At 40.1% G+C, this 20,151-nt stretch overlaps 2 protein-coding genes across 3 annotated transcripts in view; one reads left to right on the forward strand and one right to left on the reverse strand.

Annotated features, from left to right (window-relative positions):
- Positions 1 to 722: 722 nt before the first annotated feature.
- On the reverse strand, positions 723 to 17,271 carry LOC113164226 (ninjurin-2-like). Of its 2 annotated transcripts, none has more exons than XM_026363408.1 (4): positions 17,143 to 17,271; positions 3,306 to 3,442; positions 3,064 to 3,143; positions 723 to 988 (listed from the first exon to the last, which is right to left on the reverse strand). In XM_026363408.1, the coding sequence occupies exons 1-4, from the start codon at positions 17,236 to 17,238 to the stop codon at positions 825 to 827; spliced, it is 477 nt and encodes a 158-aa protein (XP_026219193.1). In that variant the 5' UTR covers positions 17,239 to 17,271; the 3' UTR covers positions 723 to 824. The 2 variants fall into 2 exon arrangements, with proteins under 2 accessions (XP_026219193.1, XP_026219194.1); XM_026363409.1 differs by lacking the exon at positions 723 to 988 and adding an exon at positions 1,266 to 2,835.
- Positions 17,272 to 19,334: 2,063 nt separating this feature from the next.
- wnk1b (WNK lysine deficient protein kinase 1b) overlaps positions 19,335 to 20,151 on the forward strand; it is a 77,627-nt gene continuing 76,810 nt past the window's right edge. The window contains exon 1 of the mRNA XM_026361713.1: positions 19,335 to 19,514. The gene's annotated coding sequence lies outside the window, so the exon portion shown is untranslated. The remainder of the gene's footprint in view (positions 19,515 to 20,151) is intronic.

The raw sequence follows: 20,151 nt of genomic DNA on the forward strand, positions 1-20,151 counted from the left end.
AGTAGAGAGGTTAGCTGTTTCAAATCACATCCCTGAATATGGACTTGAAATCACTTTTTAGTATTTTTGTAAAACAAAGAGAAAATATGATTTGTGATTTTTAACTATTTTATTTCAGAGCTACAACACAGCATTTACACCAAACAAGCTACAGATTTATTTTATCAAATAACCAGAAAAAAGGCATGTTTAACATGTAAAGGTTCCACAAAAAGCAGAAAATTAGGAAACAATCTTCTGTATACATGTATATATGCATACACTAAACTCTGCCACGCTCAACAATCAAACTTATAGAATCATTTCTAGGAGAACTAATTGTTTGATTGGGAGATAGTGTGACTTAAAGTCGGGGATGCCTCATGTTCTGGTGTGTGCAGTTATTGGGCAGGTTTTTGCTGCAGGTAAAAAGGACACTACAAACAAAAAGATGCAACACTATTGAAATAGCAAAAAAGATTGATAAGTGATCACTTCACAATCAAATGATTTATCAGTGATAGAAAAACACAAACTGAGAGAAAAAGTCACAAATTAACTGGGACAGTAAAGAGAGTTAAATTTGATTAATCATTTATTCAAACATGTTTCATGTTAGTTAACTTTGTACATGTAAGAAACCATTTGTTTTCCAGTTGCACTTTTTTTTTTAAAGAAAATAATTTATTTAACTTTTCTTAATTAGAAAGACTTTACTATACAGTATACTGCTTGTACTGGCTATAGTAATAATCCTCTATCTGTTTAACAATAAAAATAAAAATGCACTCGATGTGATAGTAATGCTCACAGTGTAATAGTGAGCAGCAGTGTGTCTGTGTGCATCAGTGAATGCGCATCATAAGCCACGGGAAGTATCCAGTGCGCTGCATGCCGAAGGTGCTGATGAAGAAGTTGAGGGCTGTGGTGATGAAGACTATGATGGTCGTTACGTTGTTCAGGTAGTCCAGGCGCTTCTGCAGGGTGGAGTTATTCAGGTCCCGACGACCTGTGACACACACGCACACACACAGACAGACAGCAGAGAGAAAGAGGTACTGACACACTGACAGACACTTCTAGAATCACAATGTACTATAGACAAAATATAGAGCCTCAGTGCCATCCCCACACAGACGGACACACACTCACACACTGAAGCTTGAGACATTCAGCCAACTTCATGTCTACTTTACAATTCACACAAGTTAACAATTAAGAGTGTGCAAAGAACCAGTCTCCAGAAAAAAGCACAATAAACAAATGGATCTGTTAAATTACTCTTTATTCAATATTCTTAAGGAGAGTGTGTTCATACATGTTACGAGGATGTATCTTATCTGTGCAACCTCAATACTATTTAAGATTGAATCTTAAAAAAAATCTCTGTGAAACATTTTTAAAAAATAAATAAAATAAACACATCGTTGTTGACTTTTTTTTTAAGTTTTTACATTGCTGTCATATGTCACAAGTACAAAAAAAGTTTGATTCAGACAGTTTTAGTAATCCAAATATTATTTAGTATTTATTTACACAGATGTTCAGTTGGTTAAAATTACAATTATAGGTTCAAACCCTCACTAATAAACAACATAACTATAGTTTTATACTTCATTTCAGTTTTGTGTGTTGCAGTGTGTAAATGTGTTTGTGTGAATCAGAAGTGGAGTCGAGCCAGCAGCCAGCGGAAGAAGCCAGTCCTCTTGGATCCAAAGAAGCTGATAAAAAAGTTAACCACCGTGGTGACGAAGATGACGCCTGTTGCCATGTTGTTCAAGTAGTCGAGTCGTTTCTGATTGGACACCACGTTCAGGTCCCTGCGGGCTGCAACAACACGCGTACACACACACAGACAGACACACAAACACATATTTCAAACATATCAAACACACCCACCTACACTCCAACGTACAGTAACACAATCATACAACCACAAATTCACACACAGTCCACTCTGCAGGGTGATACAGTCTGCTTTAGAGGTTTGATAAAACTGTTCACCAATCTATAGGCTCAGCTCCGGACATCTCTGCTGTATTTACTTCACTATTTACTCTTATGCTATAGTAGTTAAGACCATTTGAATGGACTAAAGATGAAAGTGTAGGACATTAAATCTGTGAATTTTGGTGCCAGCTGTTGGTGCTTTCAGGAATTACACTGTGACCAAATTTAATTAATTTGGCATTTTACCCGTTTTCGCTAAATAATTGAGTTTTTCTTTTGTTTTTCCGTACGTACAGGCTGAGAATGTGCTAATTCTGCCTCATAGAATGAAACGCTGAAACAGCCATCGCAGCAAGCAGCTGCGTTGGGTGCCAAAGGCTCCTTTGATGATGTTGACGATGAGGGTGAGGAAGAAGATGCTGGTGATCAGATTGTTGAGGAAGTTTAACCACCGCTGACAAGAGGGGAGGAGGGTCATCTCACAACGAGCTGTGCGTGCACACATGCACAAACACACACACACACAAACACACAGAAACACACAGACACACACATTTCGAGTTGGTCCCTCGGTCCTTACCATTCATACTGACTAAACAACTAAAGATATAGGAAGTACTGTAGTACTGAAATACTGTAGTAGATTAGTACTGTAAGTACAAGTCACACTTGTTTGTTTGCCAGTGTGTGTTTGTGTGTGTAGCGCATGTGTGTTTGCGTGCACAGTCTTTCCCTATTAGCCTCATTAGAGTCAGAAATGCATCCTGGCAAAGAGTCCAGTGCGCTCCATCCCGAAGACAGAGATGAAGATGTTGGTGACAAAGATGAGGAAGATGATGATAGTAATGATGTTGTTCATGCTGTCCAGACGCCTTTGGTTGGCCTTTTCATTGATGTCTTGCCGGGCTGCAACACACATGTACACACACATACCAAAAATAACGACAAAACAATAACAGGATGCAAAATATACAAAGGAATATTGCTGTATTTCTTTTTTATATCCATCGTCTTTTCAAAGGTTTTTTTTTTTTTGCACATTTTTGCACCAATCAATACGTTAGCGAATTAGTTTGTTAATACAACTGGTGAAAACAATGAAGATGAGTTTAACGTCTTTAATATGATACTCACCTATGATGATGATCAGGACTCCAGCCACTATCTGAAGAGCCAGCGAGAAGGAAATGAGTGTCAGAACAGCAACGTAGTACCTGAGGAAGCAAGAGACAAAATTATACCAACAATCTCAAGTAGGGTATCTTTGATTTTGCAATGGAAAATGTGGTCATGCAAAACTTATTTCATCTTTTTGTTATTTGTCCTGTTTTCGTTTTGTGTGTGTGTGTTTTCCCTCCCACAAACCCAAACTGTACCTGTATCCTGCTCCCTGCTCGATGACAGTCTTCATGTGTGTTATGTTTGCCAAGAACAGCGCAATGTCCAGCATGCCCTCAGCTGCAGTCTTCTTAGTGGCGTACAGGTTCATGTTCAGATTAGAGGCTGAACCTCCCTGAAATATTCCAATATAAGAATAAGGATCACAGTGCAACAGAAAAACACAGAAGGTGAGATTTGCAGAAAATGAAAATGTTCTGTGGGGAAATCCGGTGGGTTACAAGGAGTAATGTACATGTCATTTATTTTAAAAGGAAAACTTGTCTATCTTCAGCATAGGTCAGATGACTTTGACCAAAAGAGGGCAGCAAAGACCACTGAAACATAATGACTATGACAAGATAAAGTATGTAAACATGTTGTAATTCTTCTAAGAAAATCACTTTGCCCACAAGTCAAGATGTTGGTTTCATCTGACTGAACCTTTTGTGAGTTCCTTTATCAAAAGACAAATCCAACTCAAACAATGCATTGTAATTGTTTTTTCATTACACCACTACTTGCATGACGAGTCTCTCTGATATATTCCAGTCGAGCTGAGTTTCTCCAGTAGTAGCATTTCAAATTTTTCTCTTGGTTCATTTATCAACAGAACTGCTGCTAATTTTCCAGTGGTTGGGAGGAGTTATTTTTAGACTGATGAAGAGAGGCACTTTGCTTCACATGAGCGATTTTTAGAAAATGACTGTGTGTCTGCGAAGGTTAATATTCCAATTTCCCCACGATAATCATTTGATAGAGAAGGTAGAAAATCATACTGTATATGAAAAGTCAACCGTGTCCGTGCTAGAGTGACATTGTTCCATACTATGACCTCACTGTGCTGTTATGTCTTTACTGTTACTGCCCCTGTACCTTGTTTTATGTGGCACGGTGGACGTACATATACTCATGTCTCTGCTGCTCCACATGCAATAAAAAACAGTCAAAGCACAAACACATGACCATTGAATGGACCATTCCTGGATGTTTTCTCTTACTTTTGTCAGTGAACATAACGCATGCAACACTATGGTGTGTGTCAAAGCAGATTTCTTGTGGGCTCAGATCATGTGCCTCGGCGTCTTCCTTGTTCTAGCTGTTCTAAATGTGTATGCAGCAACAACCAATAGTACCACAAAACTACTGTACAGCTCAGCCAGTGCGTTCAGGCCACTTCCCTCTTGTCCATTAGTACTGGAACACTTCCTTCTGTGTGGAGACAGCGAACTGGCAGGTGACTTTAGCTAATAACTGGTTTTCATCAGCAGTGTTAATACAAGCTCTGTGGCTTATTCTAACTATTCCACAATTTGTTGATGTTAACATTTTCAAATGTCGATTTTGGAGTCTTTAAATTCCACAAACCAAACCCGAAGCAAACTGGGCCTGTGTGTAGGAGGACAAATATGTTTTTTGTGGTATTTTAGAACAACCTGTACCTTGTAGTTTACCCAAATGTTTACTCATGACATTGCATAATTTGACATTTTATTTTCATCTTTCTGTGGCTAAACCGTCCTGGTGCTGCGATCCCCATTAATCTGGTACAGATTTAGTTTGATCCAGTTCATCTCCAGGAAGGTATGAAGCAATTCCTAGAAAGAACACTGTCAAAACACAGTGAACACATGTACCATGGCCTCTCGCATGTTTTTCTTAGTGTGTGAGGGAAACAGAGACATACAGTAGAGAGAGAACTGGGGGGAGGGGGGACAGGGAAGTGAGGAAGTGATGAAAAAAACATAGAATCAACTACGGTGCCACAGGGAAAGAGAGAGAGAGAGAGAGAGAGAGAGAGAGAGAGAGAGAGAGTATGTATATACTGGCCTGTCTCCATCTCTTCTCCTTTGGGGACGCATGTGGTCACACTTTATCAACATCAGCCTTGGGCATGTCGCCAACACACACACACACACACACACACACACACACACACACACACACACACACACACACACACACACACACACACACACACACACATGCACCACAACCAAAACACTGGAACGGCCTAAGTACAATTTTACAGGCCATGTGAGTTCACTGGTGTAATGTCTCTGTAAATGTACCGACCGGGCTTTAATTGTGCTTAATCTGCACTTGTTTTGATTTATGTGTGTTGTGTATGTTAAGTAGATTCATTAATTATTATTTTACCAGGCAGGTAGAGGAGGAATTGATCCTTCTTTACAGTAGCAGTTTGTACTGTAGAGGTGTTTGAGCAGGGTTACATCCATTTGCCCCTGTAGTGCCCCTGCACTGCACCATCATTAATACCTAACACTGACTTCTTGACTCAACAGCACCTCAACATTTGCTTTTGTTGAATTTGAGGAATCTTCTGACCTTGTTTATAAGGAGGCATCATTAAAACACTTCTAATCCCCTAAATACAGGGATGTAATCAGGGAATTACAACATACTGGTATCTCAATGTGTCGTTCTCTTAAACACTCTGTACAACTACAGTAAAACTGACTTTTGCTGTTACTGTTGCTTTTCTCCAAGGTACTTATGTAGGATGTATTGTGTTCCTGAAAGATTAAAAATATCTGCACTACACAACAGAAAACCTGTATTCTCCAGACTGTAGTAAACCTTTCCTAGAAATTCAGGGTCCTCGTAAAAGTGCCATTCCTAAAATTCAATGATCCACAAACGGCACAGGGCCATGTCACATAATGCACACACACATGTACAAATATACACCAGAGCACATGGGAGGCCCCCCCTCAACCCCATAGGAAGTGCTCCTCCCCTGGACTCCTATTGGTTGCTATAATAGCCTATGAGAAAGCAAGCACAGCAAGGAGGGGAGCTCTGGTTTTCTTTCAGTATCTTATTTTTGCTGTCTTTCTGTTCCTCCACTGCTCTGTCTATCTGTCTACCTGCTTGTATATTTGACTTTTTTCTTTATTCCTCCTAAGCTCTCTGCGTGAGGGCATCATGTTTCTGTATGTAGGAGCCATTTAGGATGAGGGAGTAGGAGGAGGGCAGGAAAGCAGATGAAGGGCCACAGATAGTGACGCTAATATAAAGTAGAAGATTGTGTCAATTAGGTGGTTTTTAGGTTTTATAAGAACAGTGCAGATAAACACATCGGTTAATTTGACCACTGAGCACCAGCTGTACATCACCACTTGACGTTTTCTGTGTTTGCTTCTCTGAGGAGGGGGGGGTCATCAGTAAATGCTGCTTTTCAGGTTGTTTGTCTTTTTATGTGTGTGTTTAGGAAGAGCAGGGGGGGGTGCGGGTCGGATCAATGAATGGACTTATTATGTTCAGAAACAAGCAAACAGTGGAAAAAGCTCAGCTCATGCACGCAACCATGCACAACGTTAGAGTCAATAAACTTATTAGGTGAACTTTTACATGGAAAAAACTGGGAGGTGGTTGTTATACACACAAAAACACAATTTATCCCCCTCACACACATGCGCTGGGTTCACAGCGTCAGAGCAAGTGACCTTTGCTCCGCGGTTAACTGCGGTCCTGCTGACTGGACTGTAATTAGTGAAGCTGGCACAAGAAAACAACCTTAAAATGTGTGAGTGTGTGTGTTTTAAGGTTAATTAAGGTGTTTCAAAATGTCAGGGTGATACTGGTCTCCACTTTATGATTGCTTATGGGGTTAATGAGTAAATAATCCAAAAAACTGTTATATTACTGTTTCCTTTCTTTCCTGCTGTGTCCTGTTTATGAATATATGTCATTTTAAACCAGTGGATGCAGCTCATCTTTCTCTTTTCTTTCCTTCTTGAGATAATTTTCTGTGTGTGTATGTAAGAGATAGAAGCACTAGGAAAATCCCCAACACACGTGACCTCACTGACCTTTGATCTTTGAGCTCTCACCTCCAGCAGTGAGACACCCACCCACCCACAATGCCATCGAGCACAGGATTAATGGGAAAAATACAGTATGAACTATGAAGTGCATATAAAGACCTAGTATGCATGTCTGTGTGTTTTTTCTGTGACACAAACCCATGAAATTCATGCTGAAGATTATCTGGCAGCCACACCACTGTAATCTGACTGCTTCATTTGACCACAGGAGTGTGCATTTGGACTTCCATTTGCCATCTGGGAGTAGGAGGAAAAAAAAGTGCCAGTGATCTAATATCAGTTCTCTGCATTCCTGATCACAACCACATGGTGTAACAGAGTTTCCCATATCAGTGACTCAGCCAGCTGGCCCCTCCAGCCCTGCAGGGGGGCGAGAAGCCTATGGAAGTCTTACAAAGGGTCTCACTTCCAATTCACAGAATTTTAAATGCATACAGTAGGTTTAGTAGATATCTTATTACTTGCTTTTGCTGTGGTATCGCCTCCTACACTGATGGTCAAACAAAAATTCTAACTTTTGATATACTGATACGATGATGCAGTTCTGCATGTGTGTGTGTGTGTGTGTGTGTGTAGTGTGTGAGGAAGAGCCCATAAACACCTGGTTCTCTTCTGAAGAATCTATTGCATAAGAGGTTGTCATATGTTGCATAATGTTATAGCATCATCTGGTGTGCCAAATACCTTCGAAGAAATGTGTGCCAGATGTATGTATGTGTGTGTACTAATTCGGGCGTGTGCCATGTAGGTATGGGTGTGTATGACATGCCAATAGTGTGTTCACCCATAGTGAGTTCTTAAATACACTACATGCTGTTATGGCAACATTGCAAACACATAAACAGAAATGTTCTTACTATCTGTGAACTGCTTTCTCTTAAGTAAAGTGCACTGGCGATGTGCAGGAATGACAAGAATATTCAGCTGGAGCTAGTTCTCTGCTGCAGCGACACTATGAAACCTTTAGTGTAATATTGTCCATGTATGTCCTTGAACTATCTGTTTCTTCAAATTATTATATTTCCACACAGACAAATAAACATTCTACCAACAATAACATAGGTATATTTCAGGTCATTGCACTCTGTACACAAGGATACAGAAGGATATGTACTGTAGCTTGTAGTAGCTAATGTGCGTCTTTAAGTGCTACCTACATGCTTAAAGTATTTGTTAAATGTTCTCTGCAACATTTTAATTTGATTAATGCAAAGTCTCTTGTGCATACTGTGCATAAATTCATTTTTTCTGACACATCATATATCTAAATTAGACAAATACACATATATACAACGTGCAATTAGTACTAGTATTAGACAACCACACATTAGACAGCACAATAGAAGAATAGTATTAGACACATGTGCTTCACACAGTGGAATGTACAGTAAAAGGACCCCGGTCCCCACCAGCATGATTTGTGGAGCTGTAAACATGTAGTCCTCTTTGTTGAGTGTTTGCTTGAAGTTTTTATTACAGGAAAGGCATGTTTGCAAAGTGGATGGACTGGTGTCTTTGGGAGGACGATGATGGAAGCAAGAGCTGGAATTCCATTTGTTTCTTTGTGGGGTTTAACCTGTCATGAAAGGTATGTGTGCAGCCTGTAAACCAGAGCACCTCAAACACTAAAAATAACCCCATCAGGATTAATAGTGTTATTTATTGAAATGCCATAGTCACTTTTTAAAACTACCAATTAGAGTGCAGTAATAGGTGAGACCTATTAATAATGTCACAATGATGTCATCAAGGAAGGGAGTCGGCTTTTTGTTTACCACCATCTTCTAGGAGGTCAGGTCATTTCACAATACAATGCTCCGTGAAACAATGCTTAGACACTCATGGTTAAATGTTGCATCCAATACAATACGAGGAATATTCCTAATGCAAGCAGATACTCGTAAACTAGCAATGCAATGCTGCCTTCTACCGTGGTGACAAGCAGAACCTCGGTTTTGTGCAACTTAGTAGTGAGAATCATAACCTTTAAAGCCTCCTACAGAACACGAGAAGTAGGCTTGTTTTACAGCACTTACATTATATAACATTGTCACTATTATATGGGATTATTGGCTTGTTTTCTGATCCAAATTTAAACAAACACATGACCCCACTGCAAATATTCAAAACACATGATAGGAACCTTTACAAAAAGGCTAACAAATGACGATGCAATTCATATGATATTTCAGGAGTATAATCACAGAGCTAGACATAAATTTGACGGCCAAATCATACAGGTGGAAGCTGCTCTTGGAACGGGTTATTGCCACATCTGTCGCCATCCTCTTTCAATCTTTTCATCTCAAGCTGAAAAAATAAATGTGAGTCAGTGGCTGGAAATATAAATGCCCGTGACTTCCACTGAGGGAGAAGAAAACATTGATTTATGCTGAAAACAACACCTACAATAACATACCTACAATAATATACCACCCTTGACATTCAATAATAATTAATTCAATTCAATAATAATTTTCCAAACTCCAGCTCATGTTCGCATATGCATACGTGCAGCCTGTCTACTGTCAGTATGGGAGCAAAAATCATTAAAGCATCAAAAAACAGCAACAAACTTGCTAAATAGTTCAATCCTGTGAGTCATCTAAGTCTTAGACTAACAACCACTGTGATTACACAACCAGTCCAAACAGTGTTTGTGGTTTGGAATAATTATAATTTCTTGAAAAGTCTTTTTGCCACAATATGATCTTGATTTACAGCCACACTGGAGCCTGTATCCAAAACAAACAAGACAAGAAGAGTGTGGGAGAGGCCCACTACTGGAGGATGTGTGTGTATGTGTGTGTGTGTGTGCATTTTGTGAACGTGCTGTACATTTGCAAAATGTAAATCCTTCTGTATACCTGTACAGAACATGAGGCTGTGGTGTGAAGAGGTCTAATGAAAGTAGTTTTAAAAAATGGGGATATGACACTTCAACATATTTTCTTTGTGACTTGTGCTGTTCCTTCCACAGATGAGCTGAATTGCATTTGGACTTTAAACCTCCCTCAGGCGTACAAGCATTTAGGCAGCGACCATGTGTGACATCGCAGGACATTCCTCCCAGTGACTTCCTGGCTTTTGTGCCTCGGACTTCGTCACCATCCACAACACACGCTTCCTCTCTCTGTGTTTGTGTCTATGCGGGCATTCCCATTTCCCAAATTCCATGAATGCAGTTGTTTTGTGCCAAGTTTGCATCCCAAAGGAAAAACAAACAAGAGAAAGAGAGAGATACAGACTCCACCCTGAGAAACAATCCCATAGGTGATCTGTTATTTAGGGTTTATTGTTAGACTCCCTGTAGATGTTACAGTAACTATGACTAAATCAAACCGAGGAAGTCATGTAATTCTATATTCAGTGACAAAGTTTGTTTAGAGAGGACACTGGGTGGCCAGGTTGACAAAAATCCATAATGAGGTATCTTGAAAATCAACTGTCTAATTACCCTGAAATTTCCTGTGGATGACATCCAGTACTGTGCACTGCACTTTGGAGGATGCTAAACCCGTTGTGCTGTAACTGTATGTGTCGTGTTTGTGTTTGTATGTATAGCCCTGAGAGGAAGTGCATGACTTCATGACAAAGAGATGTTTGTTATCACTTAATAGGTCAAAGGGTAGACAGATATTGCTACGTATGCTAGCAAATCTGCAAAATGTGTGTGCAAATATGCAGAGAATTCCTCCTTAATTAAGCACTAATAGAGAAAGAGCAGATTCTCTGAGGACCTGAATGATGGCTTCGGGGTTTTACACAGAGGACAATTAATAACAGAGTGCCTTTGTTTCACTTTATGCATGAGCTCATTGTGTTGAAATCAACAATAGTCCCATGAGCACCGCAGGCACCGAGGCACATCAGTGACGGAAACTGGATGAAGTAAGACAGAACCTCAACCCACACACCACACAGATACTCCTGCTCGGGTCTTTTAGACTTTGATTCACACATGACCTCACATAGGCTCTTCATTCTATTGTGTTATCTACGTGTGGTGTTGTGCTTATACACAGAGATTAAATGTGTAAACTGAGGACTTCCATCAGCAGGTCAGAAACTGAGTGGACTTAAAGAAACACAAACTGAATACAAATGAAGTCATTTGCCTCTTTTTGGTCTTGTTGCATCCCTTTATGATGGTTTTATATCTCTTTTGGTAATTTTGCATCTGTCTCTGCTTGTTGCCTCTCTTTGGTATTGCTTTGCATCTCTTTATGGCCTATTATGTATTTGGAGTTCTTTTAAAGAGACTCTGGCTCTTTTTCACATTACACATACCAAACACTTGTCCGAACATTGATTAGTGCTGTTTTCTTTTTTTAAAAACTACGCAATTGGTTAAAAGACATAAAATGACCATGAAGAAATGAAGGTCCAAAAAAAGAGACACGGTGACTGAAAATAGAAATTAAGAAGTAATACACCATAAAGAGAGAGAAGGTTGATTGCACCAAATATAGATATAATGATATAAGTGCAAACTCTTCAGGCCTGGGTGCTTTCTCATAAACATATGCTTTACTTTCCAGTGACCTAATAGTTGTGCTGGAGGAAAAGAAAATAGAGATAGAGAGATTTATTTACCTTTAGATCTCCCCTCACTTAACACACACACACACACACACACACACTCACACACACACGCTCACACACCTCATACTGGCCAGCAGTCTGTCGCGTAGCAGCACATTTTATCAACAAACACAAGACGTCTGATTCTCTGGATTTGTGTTCAGATTTTTCTTGATTCCTAGCAGCTGAGTAACATCTTTCTTTCTTTCTTTCTTTCTTTCTTTCTTTCGCTTCTCAGTGTTTTTTCCTCACTGATGCCTCCCTCCCTAAGGAACAGTTAAACATGTAGTTTTAAGTATTGTCATCACACGCCACACCCAGCCTCTAAAACATTGTTGCGTGTTTATGAGCATGTACATGTGCATGCTTTTTATGTGCATACTTTTCCACAGATGTAAGGCCACTGTGGCTCTGTCGCCGTACTGTATGTATTTGGCTGCTATCCAATTACAGCAGACTGGACCTCAGTGAGTTATAGGTTAAAACCGCTGCAGTTAAACATAGCTGCATTATACGTCAAGTTACTATGCAACATACAATTCTATAAATAAATGCTTTCTGAATTATAAGAAAAACACTAAACTGCTACATGTTTTTAATGAGAAGGGTGTGTCTACAGGGCTACATGGGAACATCTGTGAAAAGCCTTACAGGACTGATATATAGTGAACTTGGATTCATTCGTCTGGCGTTCATTGGTGATTAATGTGAATGTGTGTTATAGTGTCCCAGCAGGGGGTCTCAGCACTGGAGAGAGGGTTTCTTGGTCTTTACTGGCAGATATTACTGCAACAAGTGGATGAGGTTGTGTGATATAACGCTCTTGGCCTAAAGCTACAACTGGATGATTTATTTCTTGTGTATAATAATCACCTCTAAGGCTTTACAGATGATCTACCTCTGAGGGAAAATATAGGAGTTAATATATGAAATCATCATCAGTTCGAGTAAAGGTGCAGACTTGCACGTGTGTCTGTGCTTTAAATCTGCTGCGTTTCACTCTGCGACAGTATAATTAGTGTGTGTGTGTGTGTGTGTGTATGTGTCTGTGTGTGGGTGCGTGAAGTAAAGAAATCTTGTTTATATCTGGTAGGATCTAAAGTTTCACCTGGCATCGCTCATTCTGGCTTTTGGTTTTGCACCAACGCGTATTTCTACTCGCACTCACGCATACACAGGAATGAACTAAGCGCCATTCCTGTAAAGTTGTTTCAGATTCAAAGTAGCTCAGCTGTCATTTCCTCCCTCTAAAAATGAAAAGAAAACACACACTCCCCTCTGGACAGAGGCAGAGGAGAGACAGAAAGAAAAAGAAAGAGGAACGTGGTCATAAAGAATAAAAGAAGAATTACTTAATAAGAAAGAAACAAGGTGAACAAAGTGGGAGACGAGGCAGAAAACAAAGAAATACATTGAAAAGTAAGGACAGACTTATTAAACACTTTAAGTTTACAACTTAAGATGTAAGATGTAACATTGATAAAAAAAAAAAGGTTAGTTAATGTTGATAATAATGTGATTTATTGTCTAAGTGTTAGGAACGTACTCTTTTAAATGATCTGAATTTAGATGGAAAACTTCTATCAGGATGTTCTTTTTGTGTGAGTGTGGACCTGATCTCACACAGATGCATGTTCATCATCAAAAAGCCAAGCATTCAATTCCCAGCCAAAAGGATAAATCTGGGCTTAGAAATAAAAGAGCTGCACCTCTTTGCTTGAGCCCCTCCTGGTTTTAACAGCGTACGTGTGTGTGAGGTGTTGATGATCTGATCCCAAGTGGATGGCTCCAAACTCTGATGTAAATAAAGCCAAGAAACTTTGAGAACAGATAGCATCTGACCACTCCATTGACGTTCTGATGTGATCAGGCACACATGCATCATCAGTCAGTTTTTGAATATCGTATAACAATATTGAGTACCAAAGCAAATATGGGATCGCACACCTATTACACAATAAAAGTAATTTTAAGATGAGGCTCGTCCATGAGGGTTCCCGGAATCACAGGCACATTCGCACATACGCAAACACACAATCGTACGTCACACCCACACTCAGAATGTGACATTTGCCATGTAGGGGCCAAGTAGGGGTTACACACACACACATGCACACACACACACACACACAGCCAAAGAGAGGCTGCAATGTATTCTGGGAGGTGAGAGAAGTGGGACAGAGTTGAGAGGAACAGTGGACGTGGAGCAGATACTAAAACATGTGGATAAAAGCAAAACTATTGCAGTAAACAACTTTTTATCCTTGTTATTGGGGGAAAATACAGGTACAATGACACCTGAGAATACATATAATAAGACATATGTAGATCTTTTCATCATCGGTATTAAAATTACTATTATTATCTGTGGTATTATTTACTATGAGTGACACGTTCGACTTGCCTTACAATGGCCCTGCCTTGGTGATATCTCCCAAACCCACTCAACGGCCAGCTCAGGCTTGTTCACATGCAAGGAACGACTTAAAGTGTCTCTGAAATTTAACCGTCGTGCTTTTAGAATGGCTGCTTCCTTTGAGATGTAAACAATTGAGTATGTGGTGAAGATCTAGGAGTCAAGTGTAACTCAGACAACTCTAATTAAACCACTAATCTTTACTACAGTACAACAGTGGAAGGAATACAACCTCATTCTAGTTATTTTTTAGTTTTTCACTGACTTTCCATACACTTGAAATTCAAAATTTACTTTGTACTTAACAGTGTGCCACAATGAACTAAACAAAGTTGCCAGTTTTGGTATTTTTGCCATATTATTGTTTGCTCTGTCACCTTAATAATTAATAGAAGTAGTCTTAAACATGTGGTCCACAAATACATATTAAGGATAACATCAAGTTTATATATATGCCAAATTACATACTAGTACTAAATTTAGCAACCATCATCTTATGAGTGTGGTCATGCTCTGTGTTTGAAACATGACTGTCCTGGTTGTGGAGAGTGTGTGATTCCTGCTAATTCTGTGTCAGCACTCCACACCCTGTTGCTGTGCTCTATACATAGATAGTGACTTCGAGGTGCAAAGCCTTCACACCATGGAAATAGATACATCACGGCAGCTTCACACAGATGCAGCATGAAAAGCTCATAAATCCAATTTCAGCAAATTACACGGTTCCCTTTGGACATGATTTGAAGCTATGCTGAGTGCACTTCTGAATGCTGAGAACATGTCATGAAATCAAAGTCCACAAAACCCCTTTAAAAATCAAGCAGACAGGAAGACTGTAGAAGTCCTCAAACATCATGAATGGGCAACTTATTGGCAGCTTTTTTTAAAATAGGACTTAACGATTAGGGGTGTAACTAAGCACCTAAAGGCACAAAAGAACCACACCAGGTCGAGGATTTCAAGAGATTGTCGACTCACGCAAACGTCCTATATCATGAGCTCATATTTCCAGTCTTTGGGAGTCATCACAAACCAATAAACAGGAATTTGCACAAGCCAATGATAAGTTATACAGCAGGTATATCAATGAGCAATATGTATGAGCATTGACTAAAATATAGAACAAATCTTTTCTTACAGTCACTGGTTATTAATGTGGTGCTGGTGTTGACATAGACAATAGGAAGTGTGTCATAATAAGAGAGTGACTTCATTAACATGCATGCTTCCTTAGATACCAACATGTATGCACACAAACAACATATGATTAAGTTGCCAGGGCTAAAATAAAATGTGGCGTGGACTTGGGATCTATGAATGTAAACATTTAAACTGTGAGCCGCATGATGTGACTATTGATGCCAAGCGAGTGGGAGACTATAGGTTCTCAGCTTATCTGTGCTTACGGGTGTGAGGCCTCTGGCTCAGCCAAAGGTCATAGTGGTGATTATCATCACTTACAGTCCGAGTTAGTTGCTTTAATACTTGCTAATTGCTGTTAAAACACACACCCGGCCTCTGCTTCAGCTACTGCAGAAGCTATCTGTGTTTTCACTAAGCACTTAACAGAGTAAATCATCAATACTAGAAGTTATCTACGATTTTTGTAACAGTAAATTAACCCCTTCATTGGCATACGTTGTACAACATTTTCATGAATGCTAATACAGTGTTTCAGTGTGAACTGAGTTCTGTTAAATGAATGAACAGATGCTGCATTCATGACTGGCAAAGTTGGAGGCAGGTAAACAACGTTCTTTCTGCATATATTCATGAGCTTCATTCATAGCACAATTGGGCCTAATTTGGTCAATATCAAAACTAAAGCTCTAGAACTAAGCTTTTACTGCCTCTGCATGTCAGATTTATACATTTATAAATAAACAACAACAGCATGAATATGAAATAGTTGCTGGTAAAGCACCCAAAGAAAACAAAAGACACATTAACCAACACACAGTACGCAGACCTTCACTAACATCAGCAAACACTTCAGTGTACTGCGTTTATGTACAACATATTCAGCATGGATAGCCCTGAAGTAAATGTAGTATTAACATATCCCCACTCAGCTACACCTTTTATCTCTCAGTTTCTCTCTCACACACACACTTTGTCCACTGTAGCTAAATATACCAGTAACTGATAGCTCTGTTGGTTGATGGGTAGAAACACAACTGGCCCTGACGGTGACAGAAGATGAATCACAACAGACAACAGGGTGAGCAGGTGTGTGTGTGTGTGTGTGTGTGTGTGTGTGTGTGTGTGTGTGTGTGTGTGTGTGGTTAGAGTTAATGGTGTTAGAGAGGCTCTCTGTATACCTATAACTGTAGTGAATAATGAGTCAGAAGAAACTGTGAACAAAGACAGAAGTGACAAACGGCTTTGAACAATACAAAAACCCAAATCTCAGTTTAATCTAACCAAACTATTTCTTTAAACAACTCAAACTCTGGCTACTTAAAAATGATGAAAGATAATAAAATATGTCCCTAAAAGCAACCACACAACAACACATCAGGTCATCAACCCTATCTTGACCCTGCTTTTTTTGTCATTAGTGAGTGCCTGCTCTGTTGACCTGTAGCTACATTAGAGGACTTAATTAGCCTTTGCACCCAGGCCCTAATTGATATTTGATGGATGCAGCAATCGTATCAAGTCCTCAGAATAGAGCAGAGACAGGGAGTAGCATGCAGCAACCCTCTGATCCTCAGCTCTCACACAGGTAGGAAATACCACAGCTCTGTAGCAAAGCGAAGACAGCGGAGCCACAGATAGACTAGGACTGAGAGAAGGGGAGATGAAAGAGTGAGGGGTCTAGGGATTTAGAAACAGGAGGAAGCATGAAAGAAGGGAGTGAGGTGGATAGGATGCTGGACAGGAAGAGAGACGCGTCAATAGTCCAGCTTCAGCATTTAGTTTTCTTTCTCTTTCTGTCCTTACCTGACTCAGAGCGTTCTATGTCTTTTTGGGTTCACTGACCTGTAGAGGGCCACTGGCAGGCATGGTGGATCTCAGCGATGTCAGGTCAATGTCTCGGCCCTGCTCCGCTCTCTCTGTCTTCCCTATTCCCTGCATTATAAGGCCCGTAGTGAAGAAGCCAACGCACGCTGATACACCGAGTGCTTTCCCGACAACAGTGAAATGCAGGGATGGCAGTGGTACTTATGAAAGGAAATTCCCCTGGATGCCAGGCACCAAGCACCAGGCAAGGCCAGAGAGGACAGTGGAGGGACAAACAAACGGCTTATTCACGACATCCTGGTCTCCTCCACTCCCTCTCTTTCACTTCAGTCTCTTTCAGCCTGTCTCTTTCCCGCTCTCTATTCTCCCTCTGTACCAGATCTAGGCTGGAAAAATTAAATGAATAGCAAATGAACCACCACAGTAAAAACCAAGCAAATAGAGTGTTGCTATATTTAATTTGTCCCCGTCTATGGCTGCACATGAATGACCAACCACCTAAACTTAATAACAGCCAATGCACACCAAGTTGTGCCTATTTGTGCCTGTTTGCTCAACAAAAACATGCTGCTGTACATGCAGCTCTGTTAAAGACACTGAGGTCAGACGCATTCCCATTAAAGCACTGAGGCCCCACTGTAAACAGGAGTTTACAGCTCTCTAAACCAGGGGTCCCTTGGCTGCAACAGGGACCCATAGATAGTATGTATGTGTACGTTAACACGATGCACTGGCTGGAAGAAAAAAATGTGTTCAACGTTTCTGAGATTATAAGGTTAAATAGTCTTCTGCAAAACTGAGGTGACACAGGAATGTGCTGCTGTCGTCTTTAAAGACAGAAACATGAGGTAAAGTGGGTAGAGAGACAGACAGACAGACACAGACAGACAGACAGGCAAATAGAGGAACAGAGGTTAGTGGTCAGTTGGACTAGAGGGACTGGAAAAGGCTTTTTGTGGACACATGAGTCTCTACCTTCTTTCTCATACAGTACACACACTAATCAGAGGGCACTGGATGACAGACATACATGTGTCTCTCATCAACTCTCTCTCAAATACTTAAACATGCAGAGTTTCCTGGGGGTGGAGAACGGTGAACGGTGATTAAAGACACCACTGAAAGCTCATAATCCCCCCAAAAAACCAATGGCAGCGATTTGATGACGTGAAGTGTACGTGAACTGAACATCACTGTGATTAATGTCCTGAGCTAGACTTTGTTGCTTAATAATTATAAATGTTCAGCGCAATCTCCACTTTAATATGCTTGAAAATAACAGAACAGTCACATCTGCCATGTGACAGATGTACCAAACATAAACTGTCTGGTCCGTTTCATTTCTAATAATAGAGAATAACTTCCCTCTGCTCTCATTCTAAAAGCTGAAACTGCCCTTTCACTCTTTTTCTTTTTCACTCTTGATACATTTGCATTAACAGGCTTCCAGGAAGTCTCCTAATCTGAACACACACTGAGAAGTTTTGTGTGTGTGTGTGGTTTTCCAGAATGTCAGTTCAATACCACTTTCTTCACGGGCTACAATTAGCACTGTACAACAACTATTCAGTGGCACATAATGGTCGACCGACTTGTGTGTTGGACTATTTGAGCTACAGATTCCAACTTAATCCCTAAATGAGAAGTCAAAAACAAACCATCCTGCCCACAGATTTTTTTTTTCTGTAACCGTTCCTAGAACCCAAGAGTTTACACTAGACACCAGTAATTGCGCCAAACCTCCTCGTTTTTGCTTCCTAGAAACAGAGAGTATTTAGAAGATGCCTATTTTGGTAAGCCCTGACCTTTACAAGTTCTTAGAAAGAACAAGTTCAGTGTAGATAAAACAGTTTGAGCTATAGCTCTCTTGGCTTACAGTGACATTTTTGACAGCAACCTAAATGTGTAATCCTCCTTTAGACATGGTTGCCTTGGTTTGTGTGTATTCATACACACACTCAAGTGCTCATGAAGGGCACACTTGTTTCTGTGTGTCTACAGTATGGACGTGTGTAAAGTAAATAGCAGCTGTGAAGCCCAGCTGTAATTTTTCTTAATCCTCCATATCTTTTTGTTATTATGTGACTAAAGCCTTGGGGAGCTTTGTGTTTGATGTCGCAGTTTTGCAATCAGAGTTGTGAGAAGGTGTTGCGAAACTTTGACAAAACCCACAAAACAGGCTTCTTGTTTACAGAATCTATTCTCCCGAATGAAGAATACACTCTCCATTTCTGTATAGAAGACGCCTGCTCTCCATGCAAGAGCATTTTAATAGTGATTTTCCTGCAGTCATTTGAATGATTTTTTTGTTTTTTATGAATCAAGCTGTTGTGTTGTGAAGGATGGAAGTGACACACACATCACATTTCGCCCAAAGCTACTTGGAAAAGGTAAGTGAAACAGAGGGGGTTTATGTCATGAGAGGATCCTTCCGGTTCTAAACACACAATGCTGTTTTCAATTTACTTCCACAGAAACACAAAAAACGCAGATGAACAGTGTGTGATGCAGCGTGCACCTTAATGTCCGTTGATTATGATGATTTGACTTGACACAGACACTCTGACAGATACGAGGCCTGCTTTTGACTTTTCTCAAATAACCTGAGGGCTGACTTGGAACCGCTCCAAACTCACAGTAAACTCGGCTTTGGTAGCATGTGACACTTGTAATGATACTGACCGTGACTGACATATATAATCCTCTCTCTGTCTTGGTCTCATCTATTCGCACACTCATTCTGTCTCTCTCACACTCACACACACACACACACACTCACAATGATAGGGCTTCAGTTCAGTACCAGGCAGTGATGACCTCTTGCTTTCTAACACTTCTCGGTCATACACACATGCACATACAAACACACACTAAGCAGACAGTGCCAGTCTCTCATTTTAGCAATAACAAAAGAGCCTTTATGCTGCAAGACGTTTAATCATCATTAAAACAACCTCTGCACATTTCAATTCTAATATAGCAGATCAGATTATGTCAGTACATTATATTATATTTATTATTTTTCTG

Source organism: Anabas testudineus, chromosome 23 (assembly GCF_900324465.2).
Source record: "Anabas testudineus chromosome 23, fAnaTes1.2, whole genome shotgun sequence".
Classification (NCBI taxonomy): domain Eukaryota; kingdom Metazoa; phylum Chordata; class Actinopteri; order Anabantiformes; family Anabantidae; genus Anabas; species Anabas testudineus.

Coding starts and splice junctions, on each gene's coding strand:
- LOC113164226 (XM_026363408.1), bottom strand. CDS start 17,238: ATGCAGGGAATAGGGAAGACAGAGAGAGCGGAGCAGGGCCGAGACATT. Junction 3,144..3,305: donor GAGCAGGGAGCAGGATACAG/GTACAGTTTGGG, acceptor TTGCTTCCTCAG/GTACTACGTTGCTGTTCTGA. Junction 989..3,063: donor AGTCCTGATCATCATCATAG/GTGAGTATCATA, acceptor TGTGTGTCACAG/GTCGTCGGGACCTGAATAAC.